At 40.2% G+C, this 22,226-nt stretch overlaps 1 protein-coding gene across 3 annotated transcripts in view; it reads left to right on the top strand.

Moving 5' to 3' along the window:
- Positions 1-22,226, top strand: part of PANK1 (pantothenate kinase 1) — a 47,674-nt gene that overhangs the window by 19,700 nt on the left and 5,748 nt on the right. For 2 of the 3 annotated variants that reach the window (XM_081074800.1, XM_081074799.1), the window contains exons 2-5: positions 6,786-7,138; positions 12,923-13,176; positions 18,185-18,361; positions 18,866-18,989. In XM_081074800.1, the coding sequence (XP_080930926.1) occupies positions 6,803-7,138; positions 12,923-13,176; positions 18,185-18,361; positions 18,866-18,989 (891 nt within the window). In that variant the 5' untranslated portion in view covers positions 6,786-6,802. The remainder of the gene's footprint in view (positions 1-6,785; positions 7,139-12,922; positions 13,177-18,184; positions 18,362-18,865; positions 18,990-22,226) is intronic. The other variant, XM_081074801.1, reaches the window with a different exon arrangement.

Genomic DNA, 22,226 nt, shown 5'->3' on the forward strand with positions numbered 1-22,226 from the left:
AAATGCAGCAGGATGTACATACCTTTTTATTCTTACTTAGCTACCACATGTTTATCAGCAATACTGGCAGTCCCTGAGTCTGGTTCTACAGGAGAGGGAGGGTTCCAGAGGAAAAAAAAACAGCCAAAGATTTTGATGGACAGTACATTAGTCGGGATAGGTGAGATCACTCTTCAGTAACAAATAACTCTCAAATCTCTAAGACTTAAAACAACAAAGGTTTATTTCTCATTCACACTACGAGTCTATTGAGGGATGGCTGGGGGCTCCAGCCTGGCTCATCTTCACTCTGTGACTCATGATTATCTGAGCAATCATTATCTTGGATTCTGCTGGTCATGGTAACAGAAAGAGTTCTGAAGGGTCTAATGCCAGTCATAGGCGCTCCTGTTTGGAAGTGACATACACCATTTCCATTCTCCATTCACTGGCCGGATTAGGCACATTTCCCAGCTCAATTGTAAAATGGCCAGGAGTTACAGTCTGACCGCATGGGTGTGGGAGGAAGAGAACCAGAAATATTTGGCCAGCAGCACCAGTGACTACCACAATTTGAGTTTCTGATTACCAAATTGGCCCACTCTCCCGCCTGCAGGTGAGACATAGTCATGCCCTTCCCAAAGGAGACAGCCTTGGAGTCCCATCCAGTCATAGCACCTGCGTGAGGCACAGTAGTCTCCAAATTAGGGTGTGATACCTAGTTGTTTTGACATCAACTCAATCTATAAACCTGAACCAAAAAAGGCAAGTTACCTGCTGTTCACCCTACCCCCACATTGTATATTAATATATAATGGTGAAACAAGGGTTGGGGTGAATGGGAGACACCCATTCATTGGACCTCAGGCATTCCCAATTCTGAAGCAATTCTGAAATCTTCAAGGCTTCCTGCCTGGTAGGTGGAGAATGTTCTTTTGGGGTCCTGATTCTTCTCTCAGGGAGGGCCTCCCCACTGCATTGCTGTCTTCAGCCCTGGGCTTTTCCCAGTAGCCTCCTTGATCACATCTTAAGTGAGCACTGGAGAATGTGACCCCAATAGGGGCAGACCAGCTTTCTCAGCTGCTTCCTGCCTTTGAGAGTTGGGGCTCTAGAGTTCTTCCAGGTCTTGAACACTTTTCCCAGCCATTTTAGGTTCAGGCTTTTAGTTTCTTTGGCAGCACCACTCTTTTCAAAAGGAACTAGATTTCTTATCTGTTGTACTCTAGCTTATTTCCACATGCCCTGCACTCAGTTCTTGGCATAGTATTTATACTCACTGTAGGCCTTTGTGCTTGTACTTCCAGCCTTTCTTTATTGCAGTTGATGTTACTTTGAACCTAACAGGCTTTGGTGGGAAAGCCACATCTAGTGTATTTTCCCCTGAGCTTTTCTAATTGAAAGAATTAACTGAGAAGCCACTTAACTGCATCTTTACTTAGAGACATCTTTACCCTTTCAGGGTGTTGAGAGGGAGTATAATAGCCATTCTCTTCCTCTGAACCTCACTCCAAAGCTAAGTGCTAATTGATCTTTGTTACTCAAAGGCTCTCTCAGTTTTGTCATTTATGTGTCAGGGAAGAGAAGCAGCTATTTTCCAGCTCTCCAAGTCTGACTTGATGGACTTGATTCCCTTTTCCTTTTTGTTTGCAAACCAGTCCATTATTTTCTGAGCCCATCTCTTGCTCTTTTTTTGGGTTATGCCTTTTAAAATGTAGCCAGTAGTCACCAACACATGCTTCTAACATTTGACCTTCAACCTTTTCCATGAGATCTACTACTTCTTTAGGTGTATCACCTACCTTCTAAGTTCTCATACATGGTGGTTTTACCAAATGCTTCGCTAGCCTCTAGAATTTGTTTCCTTACTCCCTGCTGCCTGGCCTCTAAGCCAGTGCCACATTTTTTTTGTTGCTGTTGAAGCAATACTCCATTTCCAGCAGCAGTCACAATAGGCCAAGTTCCTTTGCAGTAACAGACAATTCCCAAATCTCAGCGGTTTAAAGAACAAAGGTTTATTTTGTGCTCATGCTGTATGTGCATTGAGGATTGGCTGCGTCCTCACGCCAGGACCTAGGCTGATGGACCAGCCACTGCCTGGAATGCTTCCCATTGCTGTGGGAAAGCTCTGGAGAGTCTCATGCCTGTAACTAAATGTTCTGGCCTGGAAACGATGACCTACACTTCTGCTCACCATTAAAGGAGGTTTCCTTCATCATTGTTTTTGAACTCTCTCCATCTTGAGACATGTAAACCTAGTCGATTCTCATAACTATATAGCATATCACTTTTTATTTCCATATTGTTGGACACTTTGATTACTACCAGTTTTTGGTTATAAATTGCTGCAGTGAACCTATTTGAATATGTCTCCTTGTACACGTGGGCCAGAATTTCTTTAGGAAATAATTCCTTTTATTCTTTAGAATATGCTGAGAGAAGATGGACCTAAAGTCAGCCACTTATCCATAGCACCTTGTTTTATGAACATCAGCTTCTAGTTTGCACACTCCTCATTATGATAGAAACCATTTTGAATGAGTAGACCAGCTTACTTGTTTGCGCAAGTCTTCTCATGCAGTTTGAGCCTGGTCTCCTGATGAACCTCCTTCTGAATAGTCTAGAAATTTTAAAAAATTACATCTGGTTTAAGAAGGAGTAAAGGGTGAGTGCAAATATTCTGTATCTAGAACCAATATCACTTCTGGCAGACACGGAACAGACTCTTACCAGTGGTTTAGCTAAATTTATCAGAGCATCGAGATATCCTGGATTAAAGAAAAAACGAGTCATGAATGATAGCTCCATTGAGATGTTGTTTCTTCACCTTCTCTTCTATCTCCATCCACAGGAAGTGTAGATTTAGGTAGACCTTGATATCAGGACGATAAAAACCAAAAACAAAACCTACACTTAAAGTACGAAAGTCTTATAAAAGCATTAAAATGCTTTTCAAGAGCATTCAAGTTAAGAAAGGAACATAGGTAAGTGAAAACAATTTCTACTGCTGTTTAAACTACTACAGTATTCCAATCCTATCCCTTTTTACTTTAACTAAAATTGCTGATGTAATATTTAACTGAATTTTCAAAGCTCTATCCTTTTTCTTACTCTTTTGTTGAGTGGCCAACAAAGCTTTGAAACGGCTCAAAAAGGAGCAGTTGGTGAAGCAGGAAGAAGAAACCAGGATTCCAAATAATTTATAAAATGTTTAGATGTCCCCTGTCGTGTTTTTAAAGTATGAGACTTTCCAGTTGCCTGTACAATATCCTACCAGCTAAAAGGCCATGTAGTGACTCTTCATCCTACAGGCTGGTGACAGCTGTGGCTGGGTGAACGCTGGATTTATGGTCCAGAACTACATTATTGTCTGGATTTCACACTGCTTGTTCTGCCCATTCTGCGCTGAGATGCTCCTGTTTTTCTTTATCACTGAATTCTTACTTTTTACCTCTGCCGCACGTACTGCAAGTTCTAAGTATAGAATTTTGTCCATCTCCTCCCCTGATTTCTAGCTGCTACCATATTTCTCCAAGAATAAGACCTAGCCCGACCATCAGTGCTAATGTGTCTTTTGGAGCAAAAATTAATATAAGACCCGGTCTTATACCATACCATTACCATACCATGTCTTATAATACCGGGTCTTACATTAATTTTTGCTCCAAAAGATGTATTAGAGCTGATGATCAGGCTAGGTCTTATTTTCGGGGAAACACGGTACCTATACAACCTCTTCATCCTGCCACCCCTTAATAATAGTAACAACCTGGAGGGGTGGGTTTCTATACATTTCTGTTGGCTCATATAAATGTGTAAGGGTCTTCCTTCCATCCTTCACCCCATCCTCTGTCCCTTCTCCCTTTTCTTCCTCTCTTCCTCCCTCTTCCTTACCTCATTTCTTTTCATACCAAATAGGGTAAGTAAATTATTTATACTGCTAGGAACCTTTTGCTTTTCTCATTAACAGAAAATTGGGGTTATTTCTCCAGGCAGCTAGTATGGGTCTCATTCATTCTTTTTAATGGTTGCCCAACATTCCATTGTTTGGAAGTCATATACTTTATTGAACAGTTCCCTTGTTAAAGGGCATGCACTTTTGTTTCCAGTTTTTGTTTGTTTTTAATTTGGCCACTCTAAAGGGTGCTGCATATGGTTCTGGAGAGGGATTAGCTAGCTGGGTTAAAAACGTATGTGTACTTTTGATTTTAATAGATGTTGTCAGTCTTTCCAAAGTTGTTATCTTACAATGTTCCAGAATACCATTCCTGCATCCTGTCCAGGTGTAAGTGTCTACCCTACTTTGATAAGAATGAATTATAACTGCAACACTGATTGCATAGTCTAATCACCTGTTGACATGCCATAGCGTAGTAGTTCGGTGAAGTTTAAAATTGGGGCTATGGTCAGCCTATATGATTAGAACCTGGTCTCCTGATGAACATCCTTCTGAATATTCTAGAAATTTTAAAAAATTACATCTGGTTTAAGAAGGAGTATAGGGTTGTGATTTTTTTTTTTTGGTATTTTTTTAAAGAATCTATAGAAAGTTTATAGTAGGGAGGGAACTGGAAATAATTCTAATGCAATCTACCTTTCACAGATAATGGAATTGAGATCCAGAGAGGTGGAGGAAGTAATAGTGAGCTGGTTGCTTCTGGAAAGTAGTTGTTCTGAATCCTGATTCAGGGACCTACCTACACTGTGTGCCATGCTGATGGGACAGTGAGTTTTGGAGAATGGACCAAGAAACATTATCTATGAGCTGAATTGACTAGTAGGGATGAACTGTTTCCAGTTTTCTGTGATCTTCTGCTAGGACGAGCGAGCTTCCCAACCGATACTGGCCTGTGTGGGACTTGCTCTGCAAACTTCCACAAAGATAATAGGATATTTGTTACCTTGGTCTTATCAGTTGAATTTGTTGATCTTAATCTTTTGGCAGTTTGGGATTTTATTTTTCCATACTTACTGTTCAAGTTACTGCTTACCAAGTGTGGAGCAGCTAAGCTAAATGACAGCAGTGACACACAGGAAAGAAGAATCTGTGTCCAGAGAATCTTCCTCCTCTCTTTCCTCAAACCCTCTGTCCTCAGCATATCAATGTAGAGGGCTGCTGAGAACAAAGAACTCTGTACGTCCCATTTATGTGCCTGGCAGTGTAATCTCTAGGTATAAAATATGCACACTTTGACCAGGGCTTACTCATATGGATGTTTTCTAGGGCTGAGTAATTAAACTTTTGAAAGAGGTCAATTTAGCTCCCCGTGTCTTTACATTCAGTTTTCATATTACAGTTTCAGGTTTAGCCACTGGAGTCTGCTGAGGGAATGAAACGGGAGACTCCAGATTTTGGATACTCATTTGGGTTTACTCTGTGTTCATTTAACAGCACAGCAATAACTTTCCAGGTTGCCTCTAAATAAAGTCAGCCTGTTCAGGGAGCTCAGCCCATTCTCCTAATAACAATAAAAATAATTACAATGGAGATTCATTTTGTCATAGACAAACATCTCCAGCCGATTAAGACAAAAAATTATATATATATATATATATATATATATATATATATATATACACATTAAGTCCTCGTGTTAATGTCGGTAGGTTCTGTGACTTTAAGCAAAGTGACATATAACAAAACCAATTTACCATAGGCTAATCGACACAGACAAGTGTTAAGTTCCTATGGCATCCCATCAATATTATAAGGAAACGACGTTATTGGAGGACCTGCTGTGTTTGTGTGTATGTATACCATTTTAGAGAATGGACCAAGAAACGTCATCTGTGAGATACGTATATTACGTATCTTTATCTAGAGGCCTTCTTGTTGCAGACCTGGTGAGGAGCTGTGCTTATTCGTGGGCTTGCTTGTCAGTGGCTGTGGTTCTTCTGGTCTAGTAGTTCCCAAGCCTACAGGTGGTAACCACTGGAGAACTTTTAAGAAATACTCATGCCAGGTCCCATCCCTGGATTAAATCAGAATCCGTGGGAGAGGAGACCAGATATTAGAATGTTAAAGGCAATTCTAGTATAGCATGCAGCTGTGTTGGGGACTTCTAGGTAGGCTGTTTGAGATGCACCAAGTGTCTCTGCTTAATGAAGAAATCAGATGTAACAGGAGCTGTTCATTTTAGAGTTCTGCCACCATCATGTCTGCCCATCATCTCTCATAGCCCACTTTCTCTCCCTTTCTGCTTCCTATTTATTCTGTAGAGTGAAGCAGTAGAGTCATGTCTTATAAAGTCAGCTCATGGAGACAAAAATTGAATGCTGTGAAAATTGTCATTGAAAAATATCCTAGGAAGGCATTGTGAAGCTTAAGAGGTCAATACATCGCCTATGGGTACACCTAGCAAATCCAGTTTTTCCCATGGCATTGGAACAGGTCACTGTTTCTTTAGTCAAGATTGTGATAAAATGGTTAGCATTTGGGAGCCATTGTATATGCAAAATATGTATTCTGTAAGTATCGGAACTGCACCCAACTTGGTGAGATTCTTGAGCCCTGGGAAGCACATGGGAACTGAGACTGCTTTAGGAAACTGCAGAATCCTATTTCTCACCTCATACTCAATCCTAAGGCAGACTCTAATTGAGTGGAGTGTGGGCAGAATCATGAGCACCATTTAAATTGTGAATTTCTCCTGGTCTGTCTTCTCTTTTAGGCACATATAGTTGAATTCAGGGAAACTGAATGTTCAGTGCCCATACAGATGTGACACCACTGCATTTCCTTATTGAATACTAAAAACCTTTCTTTGCCTGTATAGAATTCAGCAACACTCTGTCTTTCTGTCCTCTAGCATTCCCATGGTTTGGCATGGATATCGGTGGCACGTTGGTTAAATTGGTCTACTTCGAACCTAAGGATATTACAGCCGAAGAGGAACAAGAGGAAGTGGAGAACCTGAAGAGCATCAGGAAGTATTTGACTTCTAATATTGCTTATGGGAAAACTGGGATCCGGGATGTCCACCTGGAACTGAAAAACTTGACCATGTGTGGGCGCAAAGGGAACCTGCATTTCATCCGCTTCCCCAGCAGCGCTATGCACACGTTCATTCAGATGGGCAGCGAGAAGAACTTCTCCAGCCTTCACACTACTCTCTGTGCCACAGGAGGCGGGGCTTTCAAGTTCGAAGAGGACTTCCGAATGGTATGTGGGTTTGTCCTTGTTAAAACAACAAAACCACCTCTCAGTGAAAGGTAGGAAACCTTTCACATGTCCATAATCATGGCATCTCATACCGGAAAACTAAACTACTACTAACTAGCCTTAGGACTTGAGACAAGTTGATTCACCTCTCTGTGCCTCAGTTTCCTCATCTGTATGGATAGTTCCTACCTCATAGGGCTGTTACACGAAGGATTAAGTGAGATATTATATACCTGGCACTTAGTTAGTGCTCAATAAATATAATTCTCATTGTTATCATTTTTGTTACAATTACTGTTGTACAGTACGCTAAAGACACGATGACAAACCCCCTTCCAAAGTATTTTAGTCAGAGTTTTCCATAGACACTTAACTACAGTTTTATGAAAAGCATAATCACTTTCCCAGTCTTACAGATACATAGTCCGAGGCCCTCAGAAAAGACTTTCTAGAAGTCTTAACTAAAAATTGTGAGTTCTGTCGAACCATTTGCACTGTCTTTCTTGTTTTTGAAGATGACTCAGAAGTTCTGCGCAAACAAAAAAACCTTTATATTGTTTATAGATGAATTTCTTTATTAATGAACATAATTTAGGGAGTATGGTTAGACATAATAAAGTAATGCGGTATTCTGACGGGTAGTGCATTCCAACTCTGGGTTGCTCATTTAGATGTGACAAATTTTGCTAAATGGAAGATATGCATGGGACACATAGAGTCCAAACTTTGTCTTTATTTAGCAATCTCTTAATATCGATTGTTCCCATTTGCTCATCTATATTGAGCCTCATCTCACGGGGAATAAGGTCAGAGTAAAGTAAAATTAAAGGTGGAGAAAATAAAAGAAACTAGTTTAACAGAAGTGATTGAACATAGGAGAAGGGAGGGTTGGAAGACTTTGGGATTAGTCGTGCCAGAAAGTTGAAAATACAGTGAGGTAAGATGTAAAATACGTTTTCTCAGAGGCTAGAGTACAAATTACTGGCATTTTGTCATGGAACTAATGGAATCGGACTTGTCATAAAGTCTGTCATTAATGGATAAATTAATGAATCAATGTGTATTTTTTGGTATTAAGCTATAAATGAACATTTTATTTGTATAATCAAAGGTACATTTATTTCATTGACTATACTAAATAGTTTCTGGAAGAGCTGGCAGTGGAGTCCTAGCACAGAACCCTAAATGAGACTGATTATATTTAGGTTTTGGCTTTTTTATTCTGTGTCCCTTTTCCCTACTCAGCAGTAGAATTTGATGCTGCCTCTTACTTAAATGATTCATGGGCTCTTTTTCCCACCAAAGGGGCTCAAGGATCAAAGAGTTTTGAAACTGAGAAGGTTGAGATCCAGGGGCATGAAAATTAAATTTCAGTTCATAATTGAAAAAGTCTTGAATTGTAGGCCTCTTTCTGCATTTAACTAGCTGGGTGACTTTGGGTAAGACATGTCCCTTGTCTGTGCCTCACTTTCATCATCTGAAAAGTGGCAGTAGGTCACCTAAAGCACACCTACAGGCTTAACACTTACTGTGCCCTCTGCCTAAAATGCTCTTCCCCGGTTACAGGCCTGGTTTGCTGTCTTACTTCTCCGGGTCCCTGCTCCGATGTTACTTCACCACACAAAGACCAGCCTAGCACTCCCTGTCTCCCTTGCCCCACATTTTCTCCACTTACTGCCATTTGCTGTGTTCTAAATTCACGAGCTTATTTGGTGATTGATCATTTCCCGGTACCAGAATATAATAAGTTCAAGGGGGGCAGGCGCTTTGTTTTGTTCTCTACAGTACTTGGTGTATAGAAGGAGCATGAGGAATGCTTGTTGTGAGTAAATGAATGGATGCTTAGCAAAGAGGATGATAAAATCTATTCATCCTCACAGGCTTTGGAAGGATAAGGGCACATCACTTAGTGCACTGACAAACAGGCTACAGGAAGAGATCTGTCTTCTTCAATTCTGTCTTCACTTTGGCCAAGACTAAGTATGAAAACAGAAGGCAGCCCATATACTTTCTTTTACAGGTGTACGCACCACCTGGCCAGGCTGTTTGGAAAATACAGTCATGCGCCACATAACACCGTTTTGGTCAACAAGGGATGGCATATATGACGGTGGTCCCGTAAGATTCTAATGGAGCTGAAAGAGTCCTGGCACCTAGTGACGTCAGAGTGCAATTCCGTACTCACATGTTTGTGGTGATGATGGTGTAAACAAACCTACTGCACTGCCAGTCATATAAAAGTATAGCGCATACAATTAATTATGTACAGTACGTAATATTTGATAATGATAATAAACAACCGTGCTACTGGTTTATGTATTTACTGTACTTTTTATTATTATTTTAGAGTGTGCTCTTTCTACTTATTAAAAAAATAAGTCTGCTGTAAAACAGTAAGCCACGTTAGGCTGGAAGCAGCCTCACACGTTTCATGTTTATTGCATGTCTTGATTGCATTGTTTTCTCTCGTGTTTTGTACAGTAACATGTTGTCCAGGCTTATAGCCTAGGAGCAGCGGGCTGTACCATCTAAGTCTGTGAAAGTGCTTTGTGATGTTCGAGCAATGAAATCTCCTAATGACACTACCCGTCTAAACAGTGCATGACTGTCCTTCAGACTTGCTCCCTGCTTCAGTCTGATTAGGCTCCAGCAGCCTGCTCAAGAGAACAGAGGCTTCTGAGCCTTGGTTGTAATGAGACATGACCTTCCTCAGTTCAGAACCTTGAGAAGCACACTTGCTTGTTACCAACATGTATTGAGTAACTTCCTCCCAGAACATACATTACCCCAAAAGAGTGATGGAGGCATTGACAGATATTGCATAAATGCTCCAGGTCACCTTGATTCACTTCGGGCTCCTTAGTGGGGATGAACAGACAGGGTACCCTTGAGTCTAGGAGCTCACCGTTCTAGCGTGGGACCGTTCCTTCTGAATCAGAACTGAGGCCGAGCCCCGGCTCTTACCTAGAGTGCACTCCTAGAGCCTCTTAACTTCTCTTCAGCTTTAGTTTTCTTATCTATGTAGCACAAGAATGCTACATGTCCTATTCTCCAGCGGTCCCTTTCGGTTCTGCTGTCCTAAAAATCCTTCCTGCTCTCTCTGCTTTGGGAAGTGTAAGGTATCATACAGATGTGTATTTTATTCATTTCTGAAATACAATTTGGTGACTCATTTCTCAACTGTAGGAGAGTGATAGAACTGGCTGGGAGTAGAGGCACAGAATAAATACACCCATACAGAGTATTAGGAGTCCAGAACCTCTTGGGATGGTTTTTACCAGATTTATTTATTTACTTAGCTGTTTAGTTATTTTTGACAGACTGAGATGAATTGCACGAGGAGAACCTCTTACAGTTGTATCCTGAGCATGCCTTATGTTTAGGATCCACGTTTTCTAATTTTAGCATGCAGGGAATCACTGATGCAAAGAAAGTGTTTCTCTGGAGATGGGATCTGGACATGCTATTTTAGGCTTCCCACACAGTAATTCAGTTGTACAAATGAACTGCAAAGTCTGAGGAGTAATTCCCATCTTGTTTGGCATGTTTGAGAGTCCAAGTTATGATTTGACTTGTTGCTCACACTTGGGAGCCTCTCCTTCTTCCTGGATGGTGAAGACGGCTGAGGTCTCTATGGGTCTCAATGAAAGTGACTCATATTTCCGTTTCCCAGTTTGGGGATGCCTCACCTCAGGCTTCAGAAACATCCATCCCTAGGTGAAATGTGTAGAAGACATGTTTGTTTGCTGCTAAGTACTTTATTTGAAAATGATTTTGAGGGGAAAGGTGAGGTAACAGTGTTTCCTTTGCTTAGTTTATTTGCCCTGACAGGTTTTTCTTTTTCCTTCCTGTAGTTTCAGGATGTCCAGCTGGACACACTGTGTCTCTGTCCGACTTTGTGCTGTTGGCTCTGGACATAGCTGTCAATGTTGTTGATGGACCTCTGATTAATTTTTAAGTGAGTTAACCTATGACCCACAGATGGGCTGATGAAATTGCCACTTTTCAGTTTGGGGTGATCTAGGAGGTGATAACTTCCTTTTTTATTGAACAAATGTTTTTTTGGACAGGCCTTTGAGCGTGATGCTCAGGGGCACTTGATGAACCCCCAAAACAAACCAGAATGAACCCCAAAACACACCAGTGCTGTAAGTGTGATGGTATAAGCTGAGGAAGAACAGGGAGTCTGTGGGAGATATCTGCAAGTTGTATCAAGTAAGGAAAGTTATTTAAGCTTCATGAGCCTTAACCATAGAATAAGGATAATAGTACTTACTTGTAGGGTTTTTGTGAGAATTAAATGACATCGTGTAAGTGCTTGGCATGTAGTAAACAACAAATACTAGCTATTGTTTTCATAAAGAGATTTTCCAAAAATTTAAGTTAGACCTTATAGATTATCTTCCTTAATTGGTTCAGTTTTATGTGGGTGATTGCTAGATTTATGTGTGTGTGTGTGTCCATGGAAAATGATCATCAACCCAGACCCCTGGACCAGCAATAATACCACTCTTGAGGATCATGAATTAAACTTCTGAGGAGGCAAAGTAGGCCACTCATCCCCAAGGCTAGCCCACAGCCAACTCATTCCCCTTTATGTTTCCCCCATATACCTAGGAGAATGGGAGTTTTTGTCTCATAGGAGCATGAAAGGACACTTTGAGGCCACTCCAGGTATTAATAAAGGAGCCAACATTTTTTGAGTCCTTTGTTCATGCCAAGCCCCGTGTAAGCAGTTTACATGTATTATCATATTTAATCTTTACAACAACACTGCGTAATGGGTATTATTATCCCCATTTTTACAGATGAGGAAACTGAGGCTTGTAGAAGTTAGTACCTTGCCCTACATCCCTCAGTTAAATAAGTGGTAGAGCCAGAATTCAAAGCCAGGTCTGCCTAACTCCAAAGCCAAGGCCTGGGAAAAGGGGAGCTGGACTTTGTGGGCTAAGAAGATTGTCCCCAGCTCCCAGGCTCAACATGCCACCCTCGGGTGTCATGTCCTGTCAAGGAAGTGTAGGATTCTTGCTGCTTTCAGAACATTTCTACTCTCCTCACTTTGTGAGAGCATCCCCTATCTCAGTGGTGTGCTGTATTTGTTTCCTGTGGCTGCTGTAACAAATTACCACAATCTTAGTGTTTTAAAACTACAGAAATTTATTCAGTCGTAGTTTTGGAGGCCTGAAGACTAAAATCAGGGTGTTGGCAGAACCACACTTCTTCAGAGGCTCTTGGTCAGATTCCATTCCTTTCCTTTTTCAGCTTCCGGTGGCTGTTGTCATTCCCTGGCCGTGGTGCAGCACTCAATCTCTGCCTTTATCTTCACAGGGCCTTCTCTTCTGTGTCTATCAAATCTTTTCTTGTGTGTTTCTTAAGGAAACTTGTCATTGGCACCCCAACAGATATTCCATGAAGTTCTCTTTATCTCAATATCTTTAATTACATTTGCAAAGATCCTTTTTCCAAATAAGGTAACGCAGGTTCTAAAAATTAGGACATGGGTGTTATTTTGCAGGGGCCACCATTCAACCCCCCACACGTGCTAATAAAATGCTTTTCCAGCAGCCAGGCAAGCTCCGATCCTTTAGCACGCACTGTGAGCAGACAGGATGTCTGACGTCCGGTCAAAACCACTTCTCCAGTGGAGTGACTAATTATCAACAAGATTGGATACAGCTTGGTGTTTCCATACTCTTAATGACACATTGAAGTCCAGCTGAAAACTTCGGGCGCTTCCCCTGAGGTCGTGGGCAACCTCTCTCACAAGGATTTATTCTTTTTCAGATTGCGAATCTGCAGCTTCATAAACTGGACGAACTGGACTGTCTGATTCAGGGCCTGCTCTATGTTGACTCCGTTGGCTTCAACGGCAACCCGGAATGTTACTATTTTGAAAATCCCACAAATCCTGAATTGTGTCAGAAAAAGCCGTGCTGCCTTGATAACCCATACCCTATGCTGCTGGTGAACATGGGCTCAGGTGTCAGCATCCTAGCCGTGTACTCCAAGGACAACTATAAAAGAGTTACAGGGACCAGGTAAACATGGTTTCCACTCAGAGAACCTTTCTAGGCTTACACCCAGGCCTTTTTCTTGAAGACCAGTTTATAAAAAGGTTATTTAAAGTGAATACAATTTGAAAAGAAAGAGCTTACCCTCAGTCAACCAAAAAGCATTTACTGGAGATGTGACAAGGGTGATTTATATAAAGGTTAATAAAACACAGCCCTTGCCTTGCTGGAAACTTGTTAGGTTCAGGGAAGAAGGGTCACATCCATCAGAAGTTTGCCCAAAAGACAGACAGTATGTATTAAGTGCCAAATGAATGTCGGGGACAATATACACAGTAGAATCCAGATGAAAGGATACCTGGATGGTCAGAAACCATCTTTTGGAACCACCTTGGTTGTTGATGAACAGGATGAACTCCTTGAACTAATACATCATTCCAAGCGGTAAACTAAACTGAGTTTATAAAACAAACTGAGTTTATAAGGAATGTTTGTTACCCTCAGGTGAATGCTCCAGCTAAAAACTGAATAGCTGGTACACCTGAAAGAGAATTTTGGAAGGCAACGGACAGGGAAACAGCTCTGCCCTCACAGTTGGGCAGAGCACCTTGTGTTTTTAGGCACACACACCCAAGGGCAGGTGAGCTCAGCTTCCTGTTAATGGGGATTCAACAGGGAAAAGATCTGGGGTCAGAAATCTTGGGGAATTCCTGGTGTAAACCAACCTAAACAGGTTTTCCTTCTAAGAGAAGGATTTGGTATGAAGTGTTTCTCCATCCTATTGGACCACAGAGCCCTTTTCTGGAGGAACAACTTCAGGAACTAGTGCCCTGTGGAATGTGCTTTGGGACCTGATATTCAAACCATTGTGTGGGATAGATGAAGAAGATATTGCATAACTTCTCTGGGCTTCAGTATCTTCATTTGTGCCATGAAGGGGGTGGTTTCTTAGATAGTTTCGACAGGCTTTTCCAGTACTGAAATGCTACAGTACTGCTCCCCCATTAGGACAAGAGCGTTACTTTTCTACTATATTTCCAGACTTGTGATGGGTCTGTATAAATCAGTGGTTCGCCATTGGGGAAAGGGAGATGTATCCTCCTAGGGGATTTTGGCAATGTCTGAAGACATTTTTTTTTGTTAAAGGATTTTATTGGGGAAGGGGAACAGGACTTTATTGGGGGAACAGTGTGTACTTCCAGGATTTTTTTTCCAAGTCAAGTTGTTGTCCTTTCAGTCTTAGTTGTGGAGGGCGCAGCTCAGCTCCAGGTCCAGTTGCTGTTGCTAGTTGCAGGGGGCACAGCCCACCATCCCTTGCAGGAGTCGAACTGGCAACCTTGTGGTTGAGAGGACACACTCCAACCAACTGAGCCATTTGAGAGCTCAGCGGCAGCTCAGCTCAAGGTGCCGTGTTCAATCTTAGTTGCAGGGGGCAGAGCCCACCATCCCTTGCGGGACTCGAGGAGTTGAACCGGCACCCTTGTGGTTGAGAGCCCACTGGCCCATGTGGGAATCGAACCGGCAGCCTTCGGAGTTAGGAGCATGGAGCTCTAACTGCCTGAGCCACCGGGCCGGCACCCCTGAAGACATTTTTTAATTGTCACAGCTGGAGGTCGGGTTCTACTGGCACCTAGTGGGTAGAGGTTAGGGATAGTGCTAAATATACTGTAATGCATAGAGCAGCCCTGCTCAACAAAAAGTACCAAACCCCAAAAGTCAGTAGTACTGGTGTTGAGAAACCTTGGCTGACACACACTCTCTCACTCTGTGACTGAATCCTGCTTGTGTCCAGAATATAGGCTTTAGTGTGTCAGTTAATTACCAATAGGTATACATTTTCTCACTGAGAATACAGAACTAAGCCTGCTTGCCCACACAAGAATCACAGTTGATCCCATGGCCTCATGAGGACTGTCAGATGCATTAGAGATGAATGGGTATTTCAACTGACCTGGTTTTACCTTGGAGAGTGAGCTCCTGATAAAGGTACAATTTTTAAGGAAGAACTAGAGATTTCTTCCCAGAAGGAGTTATTGAATTGGTAGAGCTAACCCCAAGGTAACAACAGGCTAAACTTATTTTCCACAATTAGAAATATTTATTTTGTTTACTAACACATCCATAAGTTACATCACAAGTGAACTTTCTCAAACCTGGAGGTTCTAGGGGTTTCGGTCATCTTCCTGAATAGCTGCTAATGAGCTAATTGTGGTATTTGGATTCTATTTCACGTATAATAAGGCCAATACATCGTAGGTATTCGTAGATGCCCATTAATGATCAGTGCTTTGCAGTCATCAAGAAACCCTGTCTGGATGTCTAAGCTTAGCTACAATCTTTCTTTAACCAGTAGTTTTGGAAATGTGCTACTGGAGACTGAATGTTAATAGAGAGCCCTTTCACAGGCTGCCAAGTGTAGGGGAGAGGAATGAAACATCAGTTCTGGGCCCCACGTCCTCCTGGTTCAACCAGAGTTGTTCTACCAAAGTTGTCTTTTGATCCCAGTTTGAAAACCACCGAGATAAACTGCCATGGTCAACAGTAAACGTATGCATGTGGAACATACTGTGAGAATCACTGATCTAAGCAAACGGTTTAAGCTTTAAGTTTTGCTACTTCTATTGTGAACTGATAACTGTAACTCCAGGTTTTTGTTATGGTACATATTATACCTTATTTTCTCTTGAACGTTTTTATTTTTAGGAAGCCACTTCATAACAGGATATCAGTTTTCTTTTTAACATGATTTTTAATGGTTCTTTTCAGTGTTAGGTGTAATTTTATGGCATCCTAGATACGGTAGCAACATTTTTTTTTTCTATTGACACAATTCCAATTTTATTAGAAGAGCCATTGGGGGGAGGAACAGGACTTCACAGCTGACATTGTTAGAATGTGTACGTAGCCTATTAAAAGAGGAATGTAAAGAATTTTGAAACTTCAGTGAGAGTTGTAGTACAGCTCATGTCGTTGTTTGGGAATCTATTTTAAGGGCACAAGCACTTGGTAATTGAAGGTTTCTTCTACTTCTCCCTAAAATCCCTCACTGTAAGGTTTTTTTTTTTTTTAAAAAAAAACAGTGTTGATATTCAACAGCTGTTTCTAGCAACATGTTTTTGTCTCTGATTTGCTGAGCATCTTACTGTGTGTGTCTGCTGAAATAAACAGATGTATCTGATTATAAGCAAGAAAATCACTTGATTAAACAATGGTTAGCAGGCTGGGGATATTAATAAAGTGCTCTTCTGTGACTGTGCATTCTTTCCTCCTATGTGCAGTGTGCCAGCTGTCCAAGTGCATGCTCGCTTTCCCCATTCAGCTTCCATCCTTTGTCTGGAGTCACCTGTCATTTTCCAGTCATACAAAGCACTTGTCTTTTTTCACTCATACCAACATATCAGTTGATGAGTTGCCTTCTTTCTAAGTCAGCCAAGTCTTCAGTTGCCTATGTTTGGAGTAGGTTGTTGAATGCCTTAATACTGATACCTGATGTTCAAAGAAGTTATTAGTGTTGATGAAAGAGAAAGCTAGAAATATGAGCAAAGACTTTGTAAAAAAAAGATGTATATAGAGAAAATAAGACAAATCCAGATGACCTGCAAACCAAAAAGCATTCCCATTAAAGCCCAGTAGTTTTGTAGAGTAGACTGAAACTGACAACAGAGCATGACCTGCCAGGTTAAACATAAATAAAATTACCTTGGGTAACTTTGATGTTAATACACCTTGGGCAACTTTGATGTTAATTGAGTTCATTCTCAACTACCATAACTAGTTTCCAATTTTGTCTAAAAAGGTTCTTTTAGAGGAATGTTCCCCCAAACAACTGAAATTTAAAACATAGTTTGAGCCTTGGAACCATTTTATGACTGTTGTTACTATTTTTGACTCTTGGTAGTTAAGTAAAATATTAGTAACCTTTTCCAGAGTCTACTAGAAAAACATATAATATGAGACCAATTATTGACTTCCTTTCAGAAATCTCTGCTATAGGAGTGAGGTCGAGTGAAAGATACAGCTTTTGGGCTGGCTATTCCTAGCTGAGTCCTAGGTTAGTTTGTCATCATAGAATTTGGCTCCGTAGATGTGAACTCTGCTTCATGTACCCATAGTTTCTTTTTCTAAGTATTTGTATTTCAAATATATATATATGTATATATATATATATATATATATATATATACATATATATATATATATCTCCATATATCCAAAAAAAGTATACATGTTTTAAGAAAGGAGAACTGTATTAAAATTGTAATACTCAATATATACCAATAACAAAAGATGAATACAAGTCACGTTTGACTTCTGCAATTACAAGAGGTGCTCAAAGTGGTGACCATCAGCGTCCAGACACTTCTGATTATGGCGAACTACTGCTTGAGCAACACTGACCAAAGTGTTCACTTGTATACAGTTTTTTGGCATCCCTGAGATATATATCTATATAGATGCCAATGTGTACACATGACTTGTAGTCATCTTTTGTTATTGGTATATGTTGAGTATTACAATTTTAATAGTTTTTTCCTTTCTTAAAATGTGTATACGTTTTTTTGGCACCCTCTCTCTATGTATATATGTGTGTATATATATATATAGTTATAGTCATATATAGTTATATGTATATTCTTTTCAAATATATAGCAATCATTTCTATGGTTATTTGCTGCTTTCAGACAACCCAAATAAGAGCTATCATGATTTGGCTCCATTTTGTAGGTGAGAAGACTGAATAAAGTACAGGTTAGTGGCTAGTTGAAGGTCTCACAACAGAAATCAGTGAGAATCCCTCTCTGGTTTTGCTCTTAAATTCAGGGGCATGTTTTCCTTGAGGTTTCTTTTTAGTCTCTGCTCTCTCTTTTTATCCGATCTACTCTTAAAGCTCTTTTGTACCCTAGCACTTTACTTCAAGTGCCCCTTTGTTTTTCTTCTGTTTTTATTAACCCAGATTAGTGGTCTTGATGTAGTTGGGGAGTCGGATGGGATATGTTTCCGTAATTTTAAAAAATAAACCTTATTGTTCCTTTAGTCTTGGAGGTGGAACATTCCTAGGCCTATGTTGCTTGCTGACTGGTTGTGAGACATTTGAAGAAGCTCTGGAAATGGCAGCTAAAGGCGACAGCACCAATGTTGATAAGCTGGTGAAGGACATTTACGGAGGAGACTATGAGCGATTTGGCCTTCAAGGATCTGCTGTAGCATCAAGGTAGAGACTAAGTAGCTAGGAGCAGTAGTGATTAAACACAAGGCAGCCTCTCCACCCTGGCTATTCATTCAATCGTTTTTAAAAATCTTACCCCACCGCCAGCCTGGTGCAAGTATCTATGGGATCGGAGCTCACACTTGATCTCTTGCCCTTTATGAAGCTCTGAGATGTTTCTTGATGCTGGTGCTTAAAATAGGGCAGCTTTGAAAGAAGGTTCTGGAAAACTTGAAATAGTTTCCCCTATTTCATTCTTGTTCAGCTATCTAGAGACATTAAAAAAGAATTTTTTCCCCCTGTTAAGAGCCATGCTGTTTTGTCCCTATTAAGAAAAGGGCAGCCAACCATTCATGTCCGTAATCCTGTCTGCTTGTAAACCATGGCAGTGGAATCAGGTCACTTGAGTTTGAACAGACTTATTCATACAGCTTTCCACAGTACTTTGGTGGAAGCATGGAATCTTCTTGGGAATGATTTTGAACACTCTCACTAATATTTCCAACATAGCTTTGGCAACATGATGAGTAAGGAAAAGCGAGATTCCATCAGCAAGGAGGACCTCGCCCGAGCCACCCTGGTCACCATCACCAACAATATTGGCTCCATTGCTCGGATGTGTGCACTGAATGAGGTAAGGCCTTAACCCAGGGAAAGCCACCTGTCATTCATCCACATCGCTTTGGCAGTGCAATAACTGTGACCCTTACAAAACTAGATCCTTGGGAAACCTGTCCTTTGTGGTAGTCACAGTCTGTAAAATGGGAGGACTATGTGTGCGGGGAGGAAAAGAATATGTGTATTATTTTTAAGTAGGTACTGGGTGATAAATGAAACCATCTAACTGTGGAAGAAACATGGTAAAATTATAAACTGTGCCATAGCCTCTCTAACCACCATTATTACCATGTGCCTGTTGAAGTGTGAGGAAAAGCTTTGTGCATCCTTGCAGATATTTTTGGGTGAAACATTCCACTTACAATATTTGATATTCTCTTTGCTTTCAGCTTCTTTACAGTGTTGCCTTGTGGCATGGAGTTCAAGCAGCATTGTACAGGGCTATCAAAGCACAGAGAGCTTGCTGCAGTTGAGGCCAGCCAGAGCCCCAGGCACAAGAAGGGGTGGAGCTGGTGACAGACAAAGCTTTGGTAACAGGTTTTGAATTGTTGCTAAATTCCTTTGGAAAAAAATGGAACCCTTTTTTCTGAAATACAAGATGCGTAAAGTGGAACAGCTTTCACTGAGCTATGTTAGGAAGACAAGAAAGAGGGTTAGGAGAAGTATTAAAGAATCATGGTAGCATTAGTAATAGAGTTTTTTAAACTATAGTTTAATAGAAATATGATGTACTGCAGAAGAGGGCTCAAATCCTAAGTGAATTTTCACTCACACCTGTATAGCCACCATTCAGATCAAGAAATAGAACATTACAGGTACTTCAGAAACCTCCTCGAGTCCCCTTCTAGTTGAATAGTGGCGTGTTAAACAGGGAATGAGGTAGTCTTTATGATACATTGGTGCCAGCCCTGTCTTTGAGTTCTGGGGTTACAAGAGAAACACCTTCCTTTCATGATATTGAATAGAATATGTCACTGGCCTGTTGGTGCCATACTTTTTAGTAAGTCCCCATTTCAATGGAGTTTAAATGTGAGGCTGTCATTCAGGTCAAAGAATGTATTATAGAGACATGACTTTTCAAAGTCCGTTTTAGTCATGAGACTCACTAACAGAATTATTTATTTTTTTTGACATTAACCTTTAAAGAGAGTTTTTCCACATAGCCAAACAATCCCTAAAACTAATATGTGTTTAGTTGGCTGTACTCATGGACTCTCAAAGGTCAATTTGTTGGAAATAGAGCAATAGACCTTTCCCCTGCTTTCCACAGAGCTTGAGTGAGCCAGCAGGTCTTTTTACAGGTATTGTAATCACTTTAGGGGAAGGACAACTGATTTTATTTTTAACTTTTTATTTCAATTTCAGTACCATTTATTTTATTACCACAGCAAAAGTGGCTGTTTGAAAGTATAGGCACGTTCCGTGCTCGTTTGAGTAACTATTTTTGAGGTTTCTGTGGAGTTGAATGAATGAGAGTAATCACCCATCACCTTGGGCAAGGGCTCTATTAGCTGGCGTCCTGCCCTTGCAGGCTCCCTGTGGACACACTAGGGTCTGATAACACCACGTGTCCCTGATGCAAATTCTTCAGTCATGGCTTTGCTCCCTGGAATCACTGATTGGAGAATCTTTGATTTCAGCCACCTGTACTGAATCTAACATATTTTTGCGTTGGTTATTGGAATGCTATGAAATGCTTCTCTATCAACTTAAATATGTTTTTATTCATTTTTAAAGAGAGAATAATACAAACACATAACAGACTCTGAAGACACCAGAAGGGTAAACAGGGAAGTGAGTCACCATGTTCACCTCTGGCCCTCAATGTTAACCTCACTAGAGGCAGCTGTTGTTTTTAGTTTTTTTGTTTGTTTGTTTTTACTCTGTGTTGTATGAAATATGGAATAAACATATCCTTCCAAAGGTAGCAAACTCTATATAACATTCTTTTTTTTAACAACAGTTTTATTGAGATATAATCATATGCCATGCCATTCATTTTCTATATACGATTCTACATCTTGCTTTAGTTGTTTATCAACTTTTTATTAAATTGGTAAACATACATAAAGGAGAGAGAATAGTATAAAGAACCTCCATATAGTCATCATCCCAGACAACGATTATTAAGACTTTGCCAGGCTTTCTTTCTCTATCTTTTTTCTTCCTCCTCCTCCTCTCTTTTTTGCTAAAATATTAGAAAGCAAATCCCAGACATTATATCAGTCTACCCTACACACTTCAATACGCACTTCTGGAAATGTTGCTTTTTGCTTTTTTACATGATAATATATCTTGAGTTTGTTCAGATAGGTATATTTAGAATTGCTTTGTTTTTTAATGGCCATATAGTATCCTTATATGTAGGTATGCTATGCATGATTTGATTAAATTCCCTAATGATATTTAGGCTTTTCTAGACCTTGCTATTAAAAAACCTGTAGTATATTCATGTATCTAGTACACACACACACAGACACACACACACACACATCGTAACACACATGTACATCATTTTGCATACATATGGCTATATCTATAGGGTAAGTCTAGAAGTGAAATTGCTGAGTGAAAGGGTATATTGATTGTAATTTTGATCGATACTATAAAATTTCCTCCATCGATGTGGTTCTAATTAATTTCCTACCATCAGAGTGTAAGAGTACGAGTTTCTCCATGGAGGGTTATCAAACTTTCTTTTTTTCAATTTAGTAAGTAAAAAATTCTACCTTGTTTTGGTTTTAATCTGTATTGTAAGTGAAGCTGATTCTTTTTTATCTATTTAATATTTAGTATTTTCCCTTTTGTGTGTGTGTGAACTATATATTAATACTGTTCACCCATTTTTCTATTGGATTGTTGGCCTTTTTCTTATTGATTTGTAGGTAACCAATACATTTTATATTAAATGTACTGGAAATACTTTTTGTTTATTGCCTTTCATTTGGATTTATTCATGGTGATGTTTTTCCCTGAATAAATATTTGATTTTTCGAAGTAAAAACATATATCAGTCTTTTTAATGGATTCTGAGTATTATATCTTTTCTACTTAAACATTATTTTTAAAAAGAATTCTCTCATGTTTTCCTCCAGTCTTTTTCTTTTCTTTTTATCTTTGACCTACCTGGAATTTACTTGAAATAAGGAGTGTCCATCGGCTTTTAATGCCACGTCTATTCTTTCTGGCTTTCTGCTAGAGTAATGCAGGACTGGGCTTTAAACAAATCCTACCTTGAACTTCTTTGTTTTGG

The sequence above is a fragment of the Rhinolophus hipposideros genome (assembly GCF_964194185.1).
Source record: "Rhinolophus hipposideros genome assembly, chromosome: 15".
NCBI classification, from domain to species: domain Eukaryota; kingdom Metazoa; phylum Chordata; class Mammalia; order Chiroptera; family Rhinolophidae; genus Rhinolophus; species Rhinolophus hipposideros.